This window comes from Aquila chrysaetos, chromosome 5 (assembly GCF_900496995.4).
Source record: "Aquila chrysaetos chrysaetos chromosome 5, bAquChr1.4, whole genome shotgun sequence".
Lineage (NCBI taxonomy): Eukaryota > Metazoa > Chordata > Aves > Accipitriformes > Accipitridae > Aquila > Aquila chrysaetos.
In genome coordinates this window covers 50,382,809-50,401,144 of record NC_044008.1, presented here as the reverse complement: position 1 = coordinate 50,401,144, position 18,336 = coordinate 50,382,809, and the positions used below count along the sequence as shown (strand labels likewise).

The following is an 18,336-nucleotide window of genomic DNA, read 5'->3' as shown; positions in this document are numbered from 1 at the left end:
AATTCTGATCCTTCGAGACTCTATCCAGATTTTTTTAAACACAGTTCAGTTTGCCCAAAAGGTACAGAAAGGGGGTAGTTCCCGCTTATCTGTGTATTAGCTTCACCTAAGTAAAACAACAAAATTCCTGGTCACGAAAGAAAAGTGATATTATTTCTTGAAGCTGCTCTTCAAATTAGTGTTACAAATAAGAAGGCTAAAGCTAAACTATGACATTAGAAAATTTGAAATCTATTTTTTATCATGGTCTAAACAGGACAGCATAGTAAAAACATTGCTTTTCTGTAAAACTAGAAGCCTAAACTTCCTAGTCATTACTTTCGTTTGGTTGGGTTAGTTATTTCAGTTTCCTAAAATAAACTGAAGGAAAAAAAAAAAAATTCAGAGGCCTGCTGTAAACACAGCTACGTGCCAGCATTAGAGCTTATGTGTTTGTCATCAAAGTAATAATTACTACACCTTCTTAAAACCCTAGGAAAAAATGTAAGTGTTGAGTAGATTCAAAGAGTACATGGTTCCATGGAAGTGCATCACATGCCCAAAAAGAAACAGCCCACAAGCAACAGAGCCTGAGAATCACAGAGGTGAGAATCCATACAAAAGAGAAAAGGCTAAAAAAGAATTCTAGCATTTTCCCCCTCAAACTGAAAAAAATTAATTTAACACAAAGGGTGAATTACAGTCCTTCTTGGATTTTTTGCCATTTAGTTTTTGCATTTCTCCCATATGGGTATAAACAACTAGCCAAAGTTCTTTATAATTTTTCAGTCATGTTCACCATTAGATACCCATGCCTTAATTCAACACTATAATTCAGAACAGCATATGAAAGGTGGTAACTGAAAAACTTTAGAGTTCAAGCATTTGTTGGGAACTGCACTTAAGCTGTTAGTCTAATGCTGAAGCTGAATGTGTCTTGAGTGTTTCCCTGTGATGTCAAAATCTCCAGCCTATCCTATTTTTGAAGGAACTACACCTTCATTATTAGAATAAATAGGCAGATGTCCCCACCAATCCTTCCTCTCCTAGTGCTCTGAAGAACAAGAAAGAAATTACTGATAACATCAGAGCAGACAGCAGCATGTTCTCCAGAGAAAGGGAAGATTAAGGTCATGGCCCATGCAGCACTTTCATCAATGGGAGTCAATCATGTTCATTGAGGGGGGAAAAAAAGAAATTGTGATGGTCTTAACAATTGCTTCAGAAGAGTACACCAAGATGAAGTCAGAGCATTTGTAATGTTCATATAAAGCACCATGACCCTGTCAAGTAGGGGTCACATATAACATGATATGAAAATATAGTCTCCTTAATCCTGGAGGTATCAGGAGTGCCTGTGTCCTGCTACTAATCCACATTTGGCCAGAGTTTTTGATGGTTTCAGCTGTACCTTGTGATATCGTATACCAAGCACAAACACACAGACATCATTTCAACACTACAGCACACGGAACAACAGGAAAGGTCACCTGCTGTACATGCTCCTCGATGCAGCCATCCAGCTCCCTTGTCAATACTGGAAAGCAAAGCTCGCTTACAGGAAGACTCAGATGAATTTTCATTGTCTAAAGAGCCTCAATTTTAAAGGGAAAAGAGGGACCATCTCTACATGGTCAAGTGCTGGCAGCTGTCTCATTAGCTCATACAGTCTGGCATACCTTTAAAGCATTCTAGATTGTTGATATATAACCTGTTTAGTTCTACCCAGCTCTGGGTAAAACATGGCCAGATGGCTTATATGTGAGCATGTTATGCCTGACATCTTTTCTATCAAGCTGCACTGCATTGTCTGACTTAGTACGTTCCCTCCACATTCTGGTAAGAAACATCTATTAGTGTTACTCGCCCCTACCAGTAATTCTTCTGTGCAAGACTGAAACATACTATATAAACAATATAGTAGAAGGGTTTTCTGTGTTATACAAGCACCTAAGATGTGGATATTTTTTTCTGTAAAATGTGTAACATGTATTTTATATTTCCACCTGTATTCTACAAACACATACCCATCCAGACATTTCATGCTTACTCATTTTCAGAAGGGCAACAAATCAAGAACAAAAAAAAACTTTATTAGCATAAAAAGTACATATTCAGTAATCAATACTCAAATTCCTTCACAGCATCCGGCATGTTTGATACATCTTTCTATATCTGCTACAGTTGGAGGAAGAAGGGGTTGTAAGATGTCAGAGGCTTAGGGTTAGAGGAGGGGTTGGTGGTGGGTTTTTTTGTTTAATGCTTTTAAGTTATGTAAACATTCAGAGTGAAACCTGTACAACGTAAAAGTTAAATAAAACCCAATTTCAGCAATACAAAAAAAGCAATATAAAAAAAAGTATTCAGATGCATGACATGCATCAGAAGAAAATGTAGAAGAACATGGCAAGTAAGTGAACATGTCTTTAAAAAGTTAGATCATGCTGGAAATTCTCTGTAAATATCTGTATGGCTCAACATGATAAACTTTATAAAATGACTTGGTTCCATAAGAGATCTGTACCATTGCATCTATTTTAACTTCATTAAACAAAAATATATTAGAACAATAGACTGATTAAAAGGAATAAGAAAAGTTTACTCAAGTTTAACATTTCAAGCTGCCTATCTAGTTAATCTATTGGACAGAGGTAGATGACCAATATTAGTGGCCAAGCTATTCTAGCAAGACCTTTTAGCTATCTTGTCAAGTTTTTATATTCAAAGCCAATGTGAAAAGGCTTCACAGATGAAGGATATATTTCAAAAAGCCAGCCAGACAACCTGTATTGCTGATGGAAGTAGTTTCAATTATACTGCTGAAAGCAAAGAGTATGGAAGAATAAGTCGTTTACCAGACTGCTGTAAGGACACCACTGATCAAGCACTAAAGCTCATGCAGTCATTTCAACAAAAGTGACATTAATTTGTTCATTTCCTATGCTTATTTTAGAAGCTGAACCATTGCTACCTATCTAGCTTATAACTAGTCAAAATAAGACTGCAGGGTACCACGGCGGCGGATATCACATGTCCAGCAATGGAAACCACCTCCCAATGAATTGGCATGGCGAATATTCACTTTAATTGTAGAAATGCCTGTAAGAAACATACATTGCATACTTTAAAATCTCAAATTCACGTGGTAAGCATTGATCAGAACCGATAATGCTTTATCAGATCATATGCATCAGATGCAAGTACGGAAAGTATTTCCTACTCATTTAAGAATTTATTTTCCCAAATTCTAGGCAGAGAACAAGCTAGGAACATAGCTGGCTTGCTTATTCCAGCAATACCCTCAGGAATATACAGTCCCTGGAGCACAGCCAGTGTCTGATGTGTTATGATGTGCCAGTAATAAAAAGAAATTCAGTTTTTGCGGTATGTGAAGAATTAGCTGAAATTCTGCTACAATATATGACCAGGGCACATTTACATAAATCTCTGTGAGCATTTACGGTTCAGACACTGAATGTGCTCTTTCAAGTGCCTTTCAAGAAAAGAAACATTCAAAGTACAGAGCTCTGAGTCCCTCTTTCTCTGAAAGGGGAAAGAGGCTGTTATTACCTAGGTTAAGCTTCCTCTCACTTCTTTTCAGCTCTGATGTTTCAGCTGTGGCTCAGCTTATACAAAGTCCCAACAGACAGACTAGGATCAGAAGACTTTTCTGTTAAGATTGCCTTTTTGCTTCTCGGTACTTTCAGGAGCAGCTCAATAGAATCCATCATCTAGGTCAGCAATAGTTTTGTTCCCAGTAGACCTATCTCAGTCCTACGAACTTACTGACTACAGGAGTTTATTTGGAACTCACACAGACTATGAAGTTCAAGTGTGAAAGATATATCATGGTTAGCATTAATAGCCTAATTTTTAAGTACTTTCAAGCATTTATAAATCCTCAGCTCTTTGGTCACGCAGAGAATTAAAACAACCCAAGACTGAAAAGGTATGTGATACACTGAAGGTTGCATAGCCAGTCTTTAAAAGCAGATTGAAGCATTAGATTAGATTGCATGGTTCTCACCTGCAATCATCTCAGATTTGAGGGAAGATTCAAGAAGTGCACTCACATCCATGGCACCAACCCTTCTTCTAGGTTCACAGTTGCTATCTTCCACACCTTTGGATCATTCTCTCCTTCCCATTATTTTTCTCCCTTTAAAGGGTTCTTCTGCTGCTGGGGAGTATTTTTACTCTACAGTACAATGATCCCTCACTTCCCTTGACTACTCATCTACCCACCAGTCTTCTTTCTACCCTATCAACTTTTGCATCACCATGTACTTATCCTGCAGCAACAGTCAGCTGGCTGTAGCACCAAGCAATCTGGCTACCCTCCTACTAACCAACTATAAACCACAAGTAGATCTACCTACATCTTTCCCTCCCAGCATGATGGAAGCAGTTGGATTAACGGCATGAGTTCAGATTAAGCCTATATTATTTGCCTTCACAGCGAGCTGTACATAATAAGAATTTCAGCTTTTATATTCAATTACAGTTCTCCTGCCACCGCGTTTCTGAAGGAATTTCACTCTACCATGAGGTTACATCTCACAGGACTGAAATTCTCCATAAATGAGCAGAAATACCTGTATTAAGTGGTCTTAATTTGACAGTTTAAAGTACTATGAGTTAGAAACTAGAAAAATCTGAAAGCATTTTGGCAATGAGGGATAGCCAGCTCTACATCACTCAGCAATAGGCACACTCAACCTCTCCAAGACAGATTTTGACCTCCAAATTGAACAGACAGTTTTATATTAAAAAAGCTCATTCAAAAGCATGCTCACTGTAACTTTAATTGCTACTCATACCTTTATTTGCTGCAAGCTGTAGGGGGTACAAGCTGTAAGATGCATTCATATGACTGACATATCCAGGAGAGAAATCACTGAATGAGTCTTACTTGCTAATCCAATTGTTTGAGTACCTTTTCCAGTGCTGACTGCTTTGACTACTTTAAGCGAAACCTCCATTCATCCTGATGTGCATAGCTGGTATCACGATCATTTAATTTTAAGTGTATGTTGAAATATGTTAGGACATACCCAGATTTTCAAACATCTTCTGAATTGATGTCTCATTGGTGTCCACCATCACACGTTTCTCATCCAGCATTAGGACATTCATGGAGAGCCATTTAGAAGACATCCACAGTGGGTGATCTAAACACATGAGAATAAACCTTCTACTGTACCAATGTTGCCCCATATTAATACTCTTAAGAATACTCTTGGAATTCTTAGAAAAGAAAGAGTGAATATACCATCCGGGATGAGTGGCACAGGGGGGCGAATCACGGTCCAGCCTGCTTTCTTGAAGAGGTCAATCTGCAGGAGCAATTTAATTAGATTCTAAAACAGGGTTCTTAAAGTATCACACTATGTACTCCAACCTATTCCACATTTTCTCAGGCTACTTCAATGTATATGACATGCCCTTCCCACTGTTCACTACTCTTGCCCTCTAAAAACCATCCCAGTTTTCATACAAGCATTTTTTTTAAAGCCTTTTCAAACTTTGGATACCGCTAGCATTTTTCTTCTACTGCTTTTATATCTGTTAGATATACTAAGATATGTTAAACACAAAAGGTAACAGATGCAGTTTGGAGCCCGTGAAGTAAAGATATTAGCAACAACACAAAAGAATTAAATTCTTTATTTTTGGTATTATTTCTTCCCATATGACTGTAAAAACCATTGATATGAATTACACTGCCATTTATAGAAAAAAAAAACACCAGAAATACCACATAAATTTACATTGGCATCATGCTTCATAAGAAACTTAATAAGCAGCTTATTTAACAAATGGAACAAAATATAGGCATCCTAGGGAATACTTTGTGTCTCTAAGAATTACACAATTAAATTAAAAATAAGGAGGATAATTTGGCTAAGGAGAACTGACTTTTCAATTTCGTCTGAACACTTAGAAGAGCTCTTTATTCAAGTGTTACCACGAGATGGAGCTCCGATTCTGAAATAACCACCCTGACCTGCCAGGATTTTAAAGAAAAGCCCCCTTTCACCCGCGCTCCCCCCCCCCCCCCGCCATTTCACAGTAATCCAGAACTGCCAAATCAGTTTTTCTGAAAGCAAGCTGCATATATCTTTTCTATCTACACAGACAGCAGTTTTCCATGAAAAAAGTCCCAGCACATGGCTTTAACACAAGGAGACCAAGAGGCTCCTCTTGCAACTAAGATTATGAAAAACAGGGGCAGGGAAAAGGGGAGGAAAAGACTATGTCTGTTCCAAAAATTATATTCTCATAATGGATATTACAAGAGGTAGTAATTCAATGGGACCATTTGCATTGAAGCCACTTGCTGAGAAGAGACTAATATTGCCTCTAACAGCTATGCTGTGCACAGGGTTCCATAATCTCTGCTGCACACAGCTCTATCCCACTGATTCAGTATCAGCTCAACTATTCCCAGGTGGTTGTACAGCTTCTGAAGTCACGGGCATCCTCACAAAAAGCCTCAAGCACTGACAGTACAGGTAACATGTCCAACAGAGATGAGCTCTTACTTTCTGGAAGGCTTTCTGATCTGATTGCACTGTTTAGCCATACTAGCTTTTTCTCAGAGTGAAGTAGTAGTTTTACATACTGAACCATGTCTCTCCTTTCCTACTATTCAAAAAGTATTTCTCCCTCGGTTATTCAAAGCTGAATGCCTGAGCAATTACCATCCTCCTGCCATTGGTAGAGTTAACAATACCAAAGAAGAGGCTTCCAAAATAGGAATACAAAGGGGGATGTCCTGGTTTCAGCTGGGATAGAGTTAATTGTCTTCCTAGTGGCTGGCACAGTGCTATGTTTTGAGTTCAGTATGAGAAGAATGTTGATAACACACCGATGTTTTCAGTTGTTGCTAAGTAGTGTTTAGTCTAATGTCAAGGATTTTTCAGCTTCTCATGCCCAGCCAGCGAGAAAGCTGGAGGGGCACAAGAAGTTGGCACAGGACACAGCCAGGGCACCTGACCCAAACTGGCCAACGGGGTATTCCATACCATGGGACGTCCCATCTAGTATAGGAACTGGGGAGTGGGGGCGGGGAATCGCCACTCGGGGACTAGCTGGGTGTTGGTCAGCGGGTGGTGAGCAATTGCACTGTGCATCATTTGTACATTCCAATCCTTTTATTACTTCTGTTGTCGTTTTATTAGTGTTATTGTTATCATTATTAGTTTCTTCTTTTCTGTTCTATTAAACTGTTCTTATCTCAACCCACAAGTTTTACTTCTTTTCCTGATTTTCTCCCCCATCCCGCTGGGTGGGAGGGGAGTGAGTGAGCGGCTGCGTGGTGTTTAGTTGCTGGCTGGGGTTAAACCACGACAGGGGATTACACATCTGAGCAGCAGAAAACCCTCAATTTCTCCATGGATACAATTAATATATTTAAGTAGTGGAAGTGTTCAGAGAAGTAGTATACCCTAAATACTTGCTTTGATACTACATTATTACAAAATAGATCACTTCCATCATATTTAAACCATGTATATAGGAAGAAACACAACACATCTGCCTAACCTTACAGTAAGAGAGCACAAAGAGCAGTAGCAGAAAACTGGGGGAAAACAATGGTCATTGCACTGCTGAGAAAGTTCCAGAGTCAAGATGCAAATACAACTATAAGTTTCTGAACAACTGTCTGAGTGCTATTTAAATTCAATAACTTAACATTATTCAAGTGTATACAAAAGAAACTTGTGTATTAGCAATTATGCAGCAGGAACCTAATCCAGCTGAGTAATTTTTAAACACAAAACACTTTCCCCTCTGCTACACTCTTACCTGATGGCAGGGACGGTCTGGGTTAGAGAGCACAAGACCAGGACCAATGATATTAAAAGTGGCATCAATGTGCATAGGGTTAGGATCCTTAAACGATATTACATGCACTCTATAGTCTGGTGCAAGATGCCGCGTCATCCATTCAATACCCATGTAATTTGTAACCTGAAAACAGAACAAAGTTTCACTAGGCTAGAAACTGTATCCAAACTTAGTCTAAGGTTTTATTTAAACAAATATTTAAAGCCAAAATAATATAAGTTTGTGCCTCTAGTTAACCCCTTAGCTGTAAGACAGTCTCATCCTGTATATCAGACAAATTCTACGAATAGCAACTTCTTTTGTCAACACTCTTATTTTAATGCTGGTCAGGGATTTAAAAAGACATAAATACAAGTATCAATCACTAAGGTAGATACCAAAACTGTTGGAAGATATCTTTGTTTACCTGGCTCCTTTGTACAAAGATATCTCTTCCAGCTCTAATGAAGTCAGCGGCATCAAAGCATGGCTCAAATTCAGTAGTTACAAATTTTCCCTGAGCTGCCAGTTTATGCCTGTCTTCAACAGAGTGGATTGGATAATCCTAGTTATAGAAAAAGGAACAACAACTTTAGGTTGGAGATGGTAAGGGAAAGTTTTCAAACTATTTGCTACTGTAGAGTATTTTGAAATTAAGAAAATATGTTTATATTGATAGCTATTATGTTCCTTGGAAGTGGTTTGGTTTCCTTGTTACTAGAATAAAAAAAGAAAGCATAAATGTAGAAGTTTAAGTAAAAGGTTTTAAGTACATTCAAGAACAGGTGATGAGAGAAACAACAACAGTTATACAGAGAAGTTAATTGCTCTTCAGAGCCAATGTCTTTATAATATTCTGGCTTCTGGATCAAAAGTATTCATTACCAGGGGAGTTTAACTATCCAACAAATCACTGCACAGTGACAGAAATACTGGTATGGAAGCTATTTCCTAACAAAGGTAGACTCCCTACTTTTTTTCCACATTTTAGAATGGAGCAGTACTTCAAACTAGAAGGTAGATCTTCAGAAATTTAAATAGATTTTAGAATGAAACAATGCGATTAAGAACAAATGAGGTGTGAAGAACAGCACAGAAACCCTACTCCTGGATAAGTAGTTTCTATGCTTTAGACCAGGCTCTGGAAATTTTCCAGTACTGACAGATTAAGGTAATTTTGTTTAACAAAGACTTCTTTGCATCATTGATAAGATGTCACTGTTGCCAGAAAGTTATAATCACTCCACAACTAGTTTTACTGCACTTATTGTGGATGCCCTTACCAAGGTCCTAATGCATTTGGGGGCCTATAGAAAACTATCAAAATTGTCCAAGTCAAAATTATTACAAAAGAAAAAAAAATTAAGAAAATACTCACTTAAATATTTGGAAGGTAAATACTCACAGTTTAGATCCTCCACTATTTCTTTTATGTAACTTTCAAAATACTAATCATCATGCAAAACAAAGATTATGACAGGTTTTTTCCTGTGACAAAATATATTTTCTTTCCCACTTTCCTGATACACTTAGGACATACGGACATTCTCAGGGAATCTTAATTCTTTAAAGTAATCTTTGTGATGTCTTTCTAGAATTCCTTCCTCTTTAGTAATGCTAAGTTACAGCCAGTAATCAAAACAATTCAAAGCAGACTTGAATTCAATAGACACAACTTCCTGTTTCTTATTCCCTAATTGCACACACTCTGTTTCAGCTGGAAAGGCCACAGAATATTTGTGTACATTAGAAAAACCACAAATTTCCCAGAGTTGTTTTGTTGTTGTTGCCACCCCCCCAGTTTTGAAACCTAAATATCAGGTTGAAACTATCAACAAAACTCTGTATAAACGGAACTGAAGTTCTGAAGCAAAATGAGAACAATACCTGATCATAGAGTTCATCTGCCATTGTGGGTTTGGGGGCAGTTGTCCACTTAGCACCACAGTTGAAATATTCTTTGATTATTCGTCTATATGCTCTGTACTCAAAGAACCGAGCACGCCAAGCCATAGGCGCTTCAATAATTTCGTTTCCCACCACCAACAGGATGTCTCTTGGCATGGCAGCATACATCCCTGAAAGGAAAAAGGCCATTACCCTATGAGACAAATATGCTTTTCTCAGCTTTTTCAGCTTATTAACTTTTCACCCTCCTTTTTACCATCCAAAAGGATGGCAGAAAGCATCTTTAGCAAAGTCAGGAAACCGGTGCGTAATTTGAGGTCCTTACATTCTTCAGTAAGTTTTCAAAGTGACATTTTTTTGTTCAAAATACATGCAACTTCTGCTACAAAGCCTCACTCATAACAAGTTCATGGCCAGATGAAAGCCATCCACAATCTACAAGTGTCCACTTCATAATTTGGTTAATGGAAATTAACTAGACAAATGTTTATGATTTACTCAGACAACTTGAAAACATGATGATGGGTAGCAAGTTTTCCAAGTGGACCTCATTTCTTTATATGCCACCCTTTTAAAAAGTAGTAGGACTTTTTGCTACAGAGGAATTTGATGGAACACAGAACTAGTGCAGGAAGTAGTGCCATGAGATTTTCCATTAACATTATCTGTTCCCTAATGAATTTGAATTCCACTAGAACAACTTAAGAACAGATTTGACTTGAAAGGAGCCTGGAGACTACACTTGATGCAAAGCTGAGTATGAGCCACTGTGCTGTCACTGCAAATAACCAAAGCCATATGTTGCTATACAAGGAGGAAGGTGGCCAGGAGTTAAAAAGCCATTAAAATTTCCTTGACACTAGTGAGGATTCTCGTGGAAAACTGTTTCCAGTTTTGGCCTCCATAGTTTAAGAGGGATCCAACTCTAGGATCCAACAAAGGGCTATCAAGCCAGTCAGGGGCGCCTTACAGCACATGACCTGGGAGAAGTGGGGGGACCTCGGCTTATTTCACGTGACAAGTACGGGACGAAGCACTAAGCCTACAGCCACTTTCAGGGCCATTAAACAGGACAGATGAATACTTCTTGGTAGTGGCAGCAACAACATAGCAAGGAAACCTGGCAACAGATGCTGGTGTGGGAAGTTCAGGTTAGGTATTAGGAAAACATCTTTCATTAGGAAATCCATGCAGCACTGAAACAAGTCAGCAAACCAGGTGACAAAATCTCCATCCCTGGAGATTTTCCAAGTCATAGCTACACAAAGCCATCACTGACCTCATCTAGCACTGGCAATAATCCTGCTCCAAGCAAGAAGGTAGACTAGGTGACACCCAATTTGTCTCAGACAAGAGCTAAACAGACAAGGCCTTAAACAATGGAAGAACATTTACCTGTAGACTCAAAATCAGGTGTTTTATACTTCACAGACCAGTCAATTGGATCAGGCCTCTTGACAATTACACCTTCTCTTTTCAAAATATTGCACATCTCTTCAATTTCAGCCATAGCTTTTTTTAAATGGTCTTTGGGGAAGCTCTGGCCTCCAAATTTCTGATAAAACCCCCAATACTTTTCATATGTGTTGGCCTAAAACAAAAGGACAGGTAAGTGACAAAGGATAAGCATCAGTTATTTTGGTAGAGTGAGATAGATGCATAAGACACAGTTCTTAATGTTGAAAGTTTCTTGTTCTTCTTTCACTAACTTCCCATTGTTCTGTATGTGTTATGACCCTAACATGTCGTAGTGCACCTTATATTTGATTCCTGCAATATTTTGAAGAGTTGCTAAGAATTGTTAATGTCCTGCTGATTCTTCTAAAATAAAGGGACAGGGGGGAAGGAAGGGAGGAAAGGAAGGGAGAAGCATCAATGCTTCAGATAAATGCTCAATTATTCCTGGTTGAGAATCCCTCTCCTGGTAGCACTCTACTGTCTTTATTTTTTGTCTTTACTACTTCTATTTATAAACACCATTGGCAAGGCTTCACTCAGACGTTTTATGATGTGCATGTGTCCAGCCATTAAACTTACATAAGTGCAGGTGTTAGACTAGTTGTGAATGGCTGTTGTCTTCACAAATACTTACACACAGTAACAAAGTTAAGTTTCAGCTATACGTGCTAAGCAGGCTCATTGAACTAGCAGATAGCTTCAGTACTGCTAACAGACCACACATGTGGCATGATGCCCAAGAAAGAAGTCCTCTAAGGAACAGCAGGAAAAAAGGAAAAGCCATTCTGGAATGTGGAGAAGTAAGTACACATTTCACTCCCACTTGCAAGTTTAGTGTGACTTTTAGATGGGATTTTCAGGATATTTCATTTCCTCATGTTTTTGGATATAGATGGATCAGTAGCTTATATTACTTGTTTCTACTGATGGAAATACTATTATAAATAATGTAATAAATATTTCTAGAAGTCTCTTCCCCTCTTTAGCCATGGCGCTACAGAAACCCTCATTATTTATCAAACCACAGATGAAAACCAAGAAACTACATTACACTTCAGTTAGCATTTAGTGGCTAGTATTGCCAAGTGGCCATGAAAGATTTGGTCCTTATTACTCTAGACCTGTACGAACACACACCAAACACAGCAAACACTACAGACTCTGCTGTTTAATAAGGCTAGCAGACATGTTTTTAAATGAAAACAACCTTGAGCTCATCTCCAAAAAGCATACATCTGTAGTCACCTTGTTAAAACCTCACTTCAGTACTGTCACAGTGGTGACATCAGGAATTCTAAAGCCATCCCAAGTACAGGTAACATGCCTTGTTGGCTAGAAGGGGCCATACTTCAGGTACAGCAGCAGTCTAGAAAATGCAAGAGATACTGAATTCATCTGTCAGGGTTGGATTACAGCAAGTACAACATTTACAGGCCTAAATCCTCTGCTCCTGAAATCTTGTGATAGTCTTCTTGAATTAAAAACTAATTCAAAAGAATGTCCTAGTTCTCATGGTTAAGAAAATCCAGACATATAATCAAACAAATTATGCTGCTTCAGTTCAGTGTATCTTTAAAAGTACTTCATTCAGATTTATAAGATGTGAAACCAGCAGTTTTGATGTGTCTCTGCTAACACTAAGATGACAGAGGAACAAGTGCATATGGAGCGCTTCTGGAACGACAGCAGAAGGGGTCAGGAACAGGTGAGCAAGCAGTCAGGCCTTCCTTCTACCAAACAGAGTCTTGCTCATTCAGGTAGCACAAGTGACAGCAATGGGATGAAGGAGAACCTGCCCTTCCAAACATGAGGTTATGTCCTGATGCTGCAGTCCTGACTACCTTCCAGAAAGCAATGTTCAAGACAAAAACAATGCAATGATGTTCCTTTTCTGCTAGTACTGTCAGTGAGCCCCAAGCAGGCAAGGGCATTCATCTGAAGGCATGCCTGATCTCCTCTAACAATCCAGGCTATCCACTCCACTATTTCTGGATATTTGCCCTCATGCTAGAGAGGTAAGACAGAAGGAAGAGAAAGTTCAACCTTTTAGACATCCTTAACATTTATATAGACAGACCAGGCAAAGGTCTCAGCATGGCCATCTTGCTCCCCCAGTACTGAAGCTTCCTCCCATCCTTCCTGAAGGAATTTATTCTTTTTCTGTAAGTGAGGTCTTGGGAAATTTGATCACCTGAGCCTTGCCAGCTGTTCAGAACTCACATGCAGATCATGAAGTGCCTAGCATTCCTATGGAAACCTGTTCTGCTAATGAGACAAATTTGTCCTGAGGAGCAAAGCTAGTAATCTTCAGAGCCACCAGTGATGTATTTGAATATCATTAAGTCCTAAGAGGTGCAGCTCCCCTCTTCACCAGGTGTCTTCTAGTACTGCTCTTTTTCAAACCTGAGAAATGACACTTGCATTACACTAATACAATGGCATAATCTTAAAGTTACAACACAGTAGGGGTTAACACCATAACAACACTCATATTCCCTACCTTCTAAATAACTGGGAAAAGGGTATATGACTGGGACATCTATTACATACCAATTCAGGGTTGAGATTTCAGGCCCCTTTGATCATACACATACAACTCACTTCAGGCTGTTCAAAAAGCACTATGGCCAGGACACAGAAAAGAGCTTTAAATAATCTTCTCAATGCACCTTATAACCTCCTGTCTGAGAGTACCTGAGAAACTGTATCAGCACTTCAGAAAAACTTTCTTTTCAGAAAGAAATACAAGAATGTGCTGTAAGAAAAAGATTGTCTTTAAGAAACAGCAGAATTACTCCCTATAGTTGCTATATGTTTTAAATATTTGTTGTGGAAAATAATTATCAATGTTAAGGCTCTCGAGATGTACCTTCAAGCTAGTAATGACAGTTATTAAATTTAGTACATTAAAACAGAAATTCAACTCAAAATGCTTTTTGCCTAAATCAGTAGTAAACACACCCCCTCCCCAGATATAATGATCTGTGGTAATAACACCTCTTCACAAAAAATGCATTATTATTCACAAAATATACTGACAAACATTGCAGAGTACAAAGCTATAAAGCTCAACTGTTTGACTAAGTGTCAACTGCTACAAAAGAATACATCTGAACTGAGATTTTTGACCAAAGTGCTAGTTCAAAAAAGGACATCTTCCTAATTAATGTAGTTGCTAACATCCTAGTTAAGATTTCCCATGTTTCCTGGTAGTGTATTTACCCCTACAAAACCTACATAGCCCATTTCAAGCTCCCAAAAGGATATGCAATAAAGTGTCAGCTCATTAATATTCATCAGATATGTAAGTCTCCCTATTCAATTCATTCCTCCTCCTTCTTACACCAAGCACATCATTCCCACATCACAGCAAAAAGACTTGTGTATACCAAACCCACATCTCAAAGCACAAGAGTGCTTGCTGACTGCAGCCATACTTCCTGCACTTAAATGTTTTGTAAATAAAAATGCATACAATCTTAAAACACAATTTACAAGTACCTCAAAGCAAGTATTTACCAAACTGTTATAATTTGTGTTTTTTAAAACATCTCAGGTCTAAAGCCTCAGTTTTTCCTTATACAACTCAAATTCGCTAGTTTTAAACTGCAGTTTTTATAACCAACGACCTCATTCATATTTGGCAGAAGGCACATGATACACATCAACCCCAGTATCGCTACTTACAGGGACAGTACCAGGGATTTCTGCCTACTCTATTACACTGGAGCAACACACACATACATGCCTTACCTTTCAGCCACATAGAGATTTGAACAATAACTGAATCTATTAATATCTTTCAGTATTGGCAAGGTAGGATTTGGACTACTGTTTGGATTATTCAGCAATGCCCCCAAGCAAAGTTACTGTTGCAGTTTCTACAGCACAATTTAAGACAAAATCAGAGAAAACTAGAGGAAACTACATCTCAGCTGGCACGCTCTATTACTATTACCTGTTGTGGCCAATGTATCCTTTAGACTTGGCAGTTTACATAAAGCAAAGCTAAAGCTTGCTTTAACCCCAAGTTGTACATATTTGAATTGCAGAGGTAATCCTATGGTTCGGCATTCCTCATTGAGTTTTTGATATTGTATGTAACACAAAGTGAAGTTCTGACCTCATTTGATTAGTTATGCCTCAATACGCAGTAGAACCAGGCTAGCTGTATAGCATGTCACACTTCAGCAAGTTAGATATTTCAAATAGTATTTTTTCTGACATTAAAGCAAGGCCTTGGCCACTACTTGAGAACAGATTTTTGCCTCATTTAATGTTAAAATGTAAAAAAAGTTAAACATGTTTTTTTCCTTACTCTTTCTCTATATTCATTATGGCAGTTTTAAGTACATAAATGAACATACATACACTTGTATATTAGAAATGCCAGTCCTCATTTGCTGCTTTTTCTGAAGCTGCTAGAATATCTTTGGAGTGTCTGAAACAGGATTCGAGACATTGGTAACTGAGCTTCAGCTTTCAAGGAGTAAATACAAGTCATAATGAAGTCAGTGGTAGTTTTCATTGCACTCACTGGGGCCAAGATATCATCTCAAATGTCCCAAAGTAAATCAGATGATTACTCTTCAGTCTGGGGATTAGAGCTACCAAGCTGCAGTAATTCATTCACACTCCTCCAATCACTTTTGCCCAGATTCTAAAGAAAAATATACCAATGTAAAAGGGGCTAGGAGAAGAGAAGTCTCCACAAGTACATCCCAAGCTTCCTCTAAACTACTATTTCCAGCACTTTAAACATATTTTCAGTATCTTTGCCATTCCTTCAATGTCAGATCAGAAGAATTCCCTTTCTTTTTTTAACTGAGGTCTTCTGGTCAACTTTGTCACAATACCCTTTAAAATTTTTACTAAGGTCTCTTCAGCAGAAGTAGTGTGCCAGCTCATTTTGCTGTGATAACCATGGATTACATGCTGCCTTGGAGGTAGTACTGTACTGTGACACCAGAAGAAAACAATTCAAGATCATCCCCACAACTGCAGGAAACAACACATACTTAGCAACTTTCAAGTCCAGGTAAAGTACACAATAAAAATCTGGAGCAAGCCCATTGTTTGAGTGTTCCTGTTCTAAAATACAACATTTCAGAGAACAAAGAAATGTGGATTTATTTAGGTTGCTGTTGTAGCTTTAGGCACAGAAAAGCCCTGAAAAACAGAAGAGTATGTATGCAACGTAAGAGTTGCAGTGAGCTATTTAAGAGCTATTTACACAGAACGATCCTGCTAGTCTACAGCTATAGAACTCAATCTTTCTCAGACTATTAAGTAGAAAACTACACTTTTTTTCAAGTGGTAACCCGACTTAGTTTTGAGCCCAGTTAAGCTTTCATCAGTCCTACCAACTATCTCAAAAGCTAGAGTATGTACTTTGATAGCATCAGGGCAATATTACTAGAGCAGACTGCACATACTAGAGATTCTCTCTACTACTGACTTCTGTTAAGACAGCTAATTCAGTTGAAAGTGCAAAGAAAAAGCATATCCCCCACCAACACGGCTATGCTGTCAAGTTTCACAGATGTAAACAACTACTTTGAAAAAAAGAATCCTCAAGAGTAAACACCACACCTTGTGCACTGTAAAGCTTAAGCAAATTGTATATAGAAAAACCACGTTATTTCCTATTTAAGGTTGGTTTTTTATTGTTTACCTTAACCTCCACAGAAAAAGGTGGGACACAAGCATTTTCAGCTCTTCCCACAATGACCTCTTCCAGTGGGTCCCATTCATTGTATGAGCAAACAAGACAGTCTTTAGGCACAGGGCTAGCAGCCTTGTTGTCATCAGCAGCACAGGAGTTCTGGGAGGCTGTAGCTGCCCGGGTGCTCTGGAAAGATCGCTGCACCCATCCTGTAAAGACTCTTCCAAGCTTAAAATAAAAATAAGAATAAAAATTACGTTTCCCCGACAAAAGGGGCAAAAAGCAACGGTTCAGTCCGCGAGCGCCTTACACTGTCATCCCAAAGCAACGCACGTTATTTGGAGCATTGACAGAAACACACTCTTCCAGCCAGTCTAATTTATTCACAGCCTACTAGATGCTTAAAGGACAATTTGCCTTTTAAAATACGCGCGGTTTAGAAGGGTAATGGCATAGGAGCACAGCACCGGCAGCGGCGACCCCAGTCGCTGAACTCTGTGCTGCTGAACTGGGAGGACGCGCGGGTGAGCCTCGGCCAAACGAGCCTGCAGCCGCCCCGCGCCCGCTCGCCACGGCCCGGAGCGCCGCCGCGCCCGCCGGGGCGGAGGGCCCGCGCAGGACCGCCGCCCGAGGGAGCATCGGCAGCCCCAGCCCCCCGAGCCCGGCGGCGGATCAGCGCGGCACCAACCCGCGAGCCGATGTAATGCGCCGCTTCGGCTCCCCGGCTGCCCCCGCGCAAGCACCGCACTCGCAGCATTTCTGCTGGCAGGGCAGGGCAGCTCCGCGCCGCTCCCGCTCCCGCTCCTCCTCCCGCTCCCGCTCCCGCCGGCAGCGCGACTAGCGCCCGCTGCCCGCCCCGCAGCCTTTATAGCGGCCCGCCACGCCCCCCGCACCGCCCATCGGCTGAGGGGGCGCGGAGCCCATGCTGGGGGCGGCAGCCGCCCCCCCGCCCCTCCACAGCCGCAGCCGGGCGGCGGCGGGGCCCCGGCGGGAAGGGCCCGCACGGCGGCGCGCACCACCCTCGCCCCCCCGCTCACGGTTCAGGGATCGGCCGGCGCTGCCCGCCAGCCGGGATGAAAGAGCAGCTGGAGCGATGGAGCCCCAGACCCAGGCCCTGGGCGGCGCAGCCTAGCTGCGTGAGGCAATCTCCTGCAAAGCTGACTGACGGCTTCTTTCGACATACCTGGACCTCGTTTCCACAAACGGCTCTTTAGCAGCAATCTGACTTTGAAGGGTTCCAGCCAGGTTTCAAATTCTTCTCTAAAAAGTGTACTGAAGTGCATCATTCAGTTATCTTTAGTCAGCAAATACGCATCTTCTTCATTAAACCTGTAGTAGACAAATTCGATTTTACCCCAATTTCCAACAGTTCATATGCTAAGAATTCAGATTTTCAGACAACAACCAAAAGATTTTGAGATTCACCTAAAAATATTTTAATTCTTTAATTACTGAAGCGGTGTTTCAAGAATATCCCAAACGCTTAATTTCAG

The 18,336-nt window shown here is 40.0% G+C and overlaps 1 protein-coding gene across 2 annotated transcripts; it reads right to left on the bottom strand.

Moving 5' to 3' along the window:
• Window positions 1-2,051: 2,051 nt before the first annotated feature.
• Window positions 2,052-17,660, bottom strand: GATM (glycine amidinotransferase). Of its 2 annotated transcripts, none has more exons than XM_030016142.1 (9): window positions 17,532-17,660; window positions 16,853-17,071; window positions 11,116-11,311; window positions 9,700-9,890; window positions 8,240-8,377; window positions 7,792-7,956; window positions 5,252-5,315; window positions 5,034-5,150; window positions 2,052-3,078 (listed from the first exon to the last, which is right to left on the bottom strand). In XM_030016142.1, the coding sequence occupies exons 1-9, from the start codon at window positions 17,598-17,600 to the stop codon at window positions 2,966-2,968; spliced, it is 1,272 nt and encodes a 423-aa protein (XP_029872002.1). In that variant the 5' UTR covers window positions 17,601-17,660; the 3' UTR covers window positions 2,052-2,965. The 2 variants fall into 2 exon arrangements, with proteins under 2 accessions (XP_029872002.1, XP_040979864.1); XM_041123930.1 differs by lacking the exon at window positions 2,052-3,078 and adding an exon at window positions 3,096-3,798.
• Window positions 17,661-18,336: the final 676 nt, after the last annotated feature.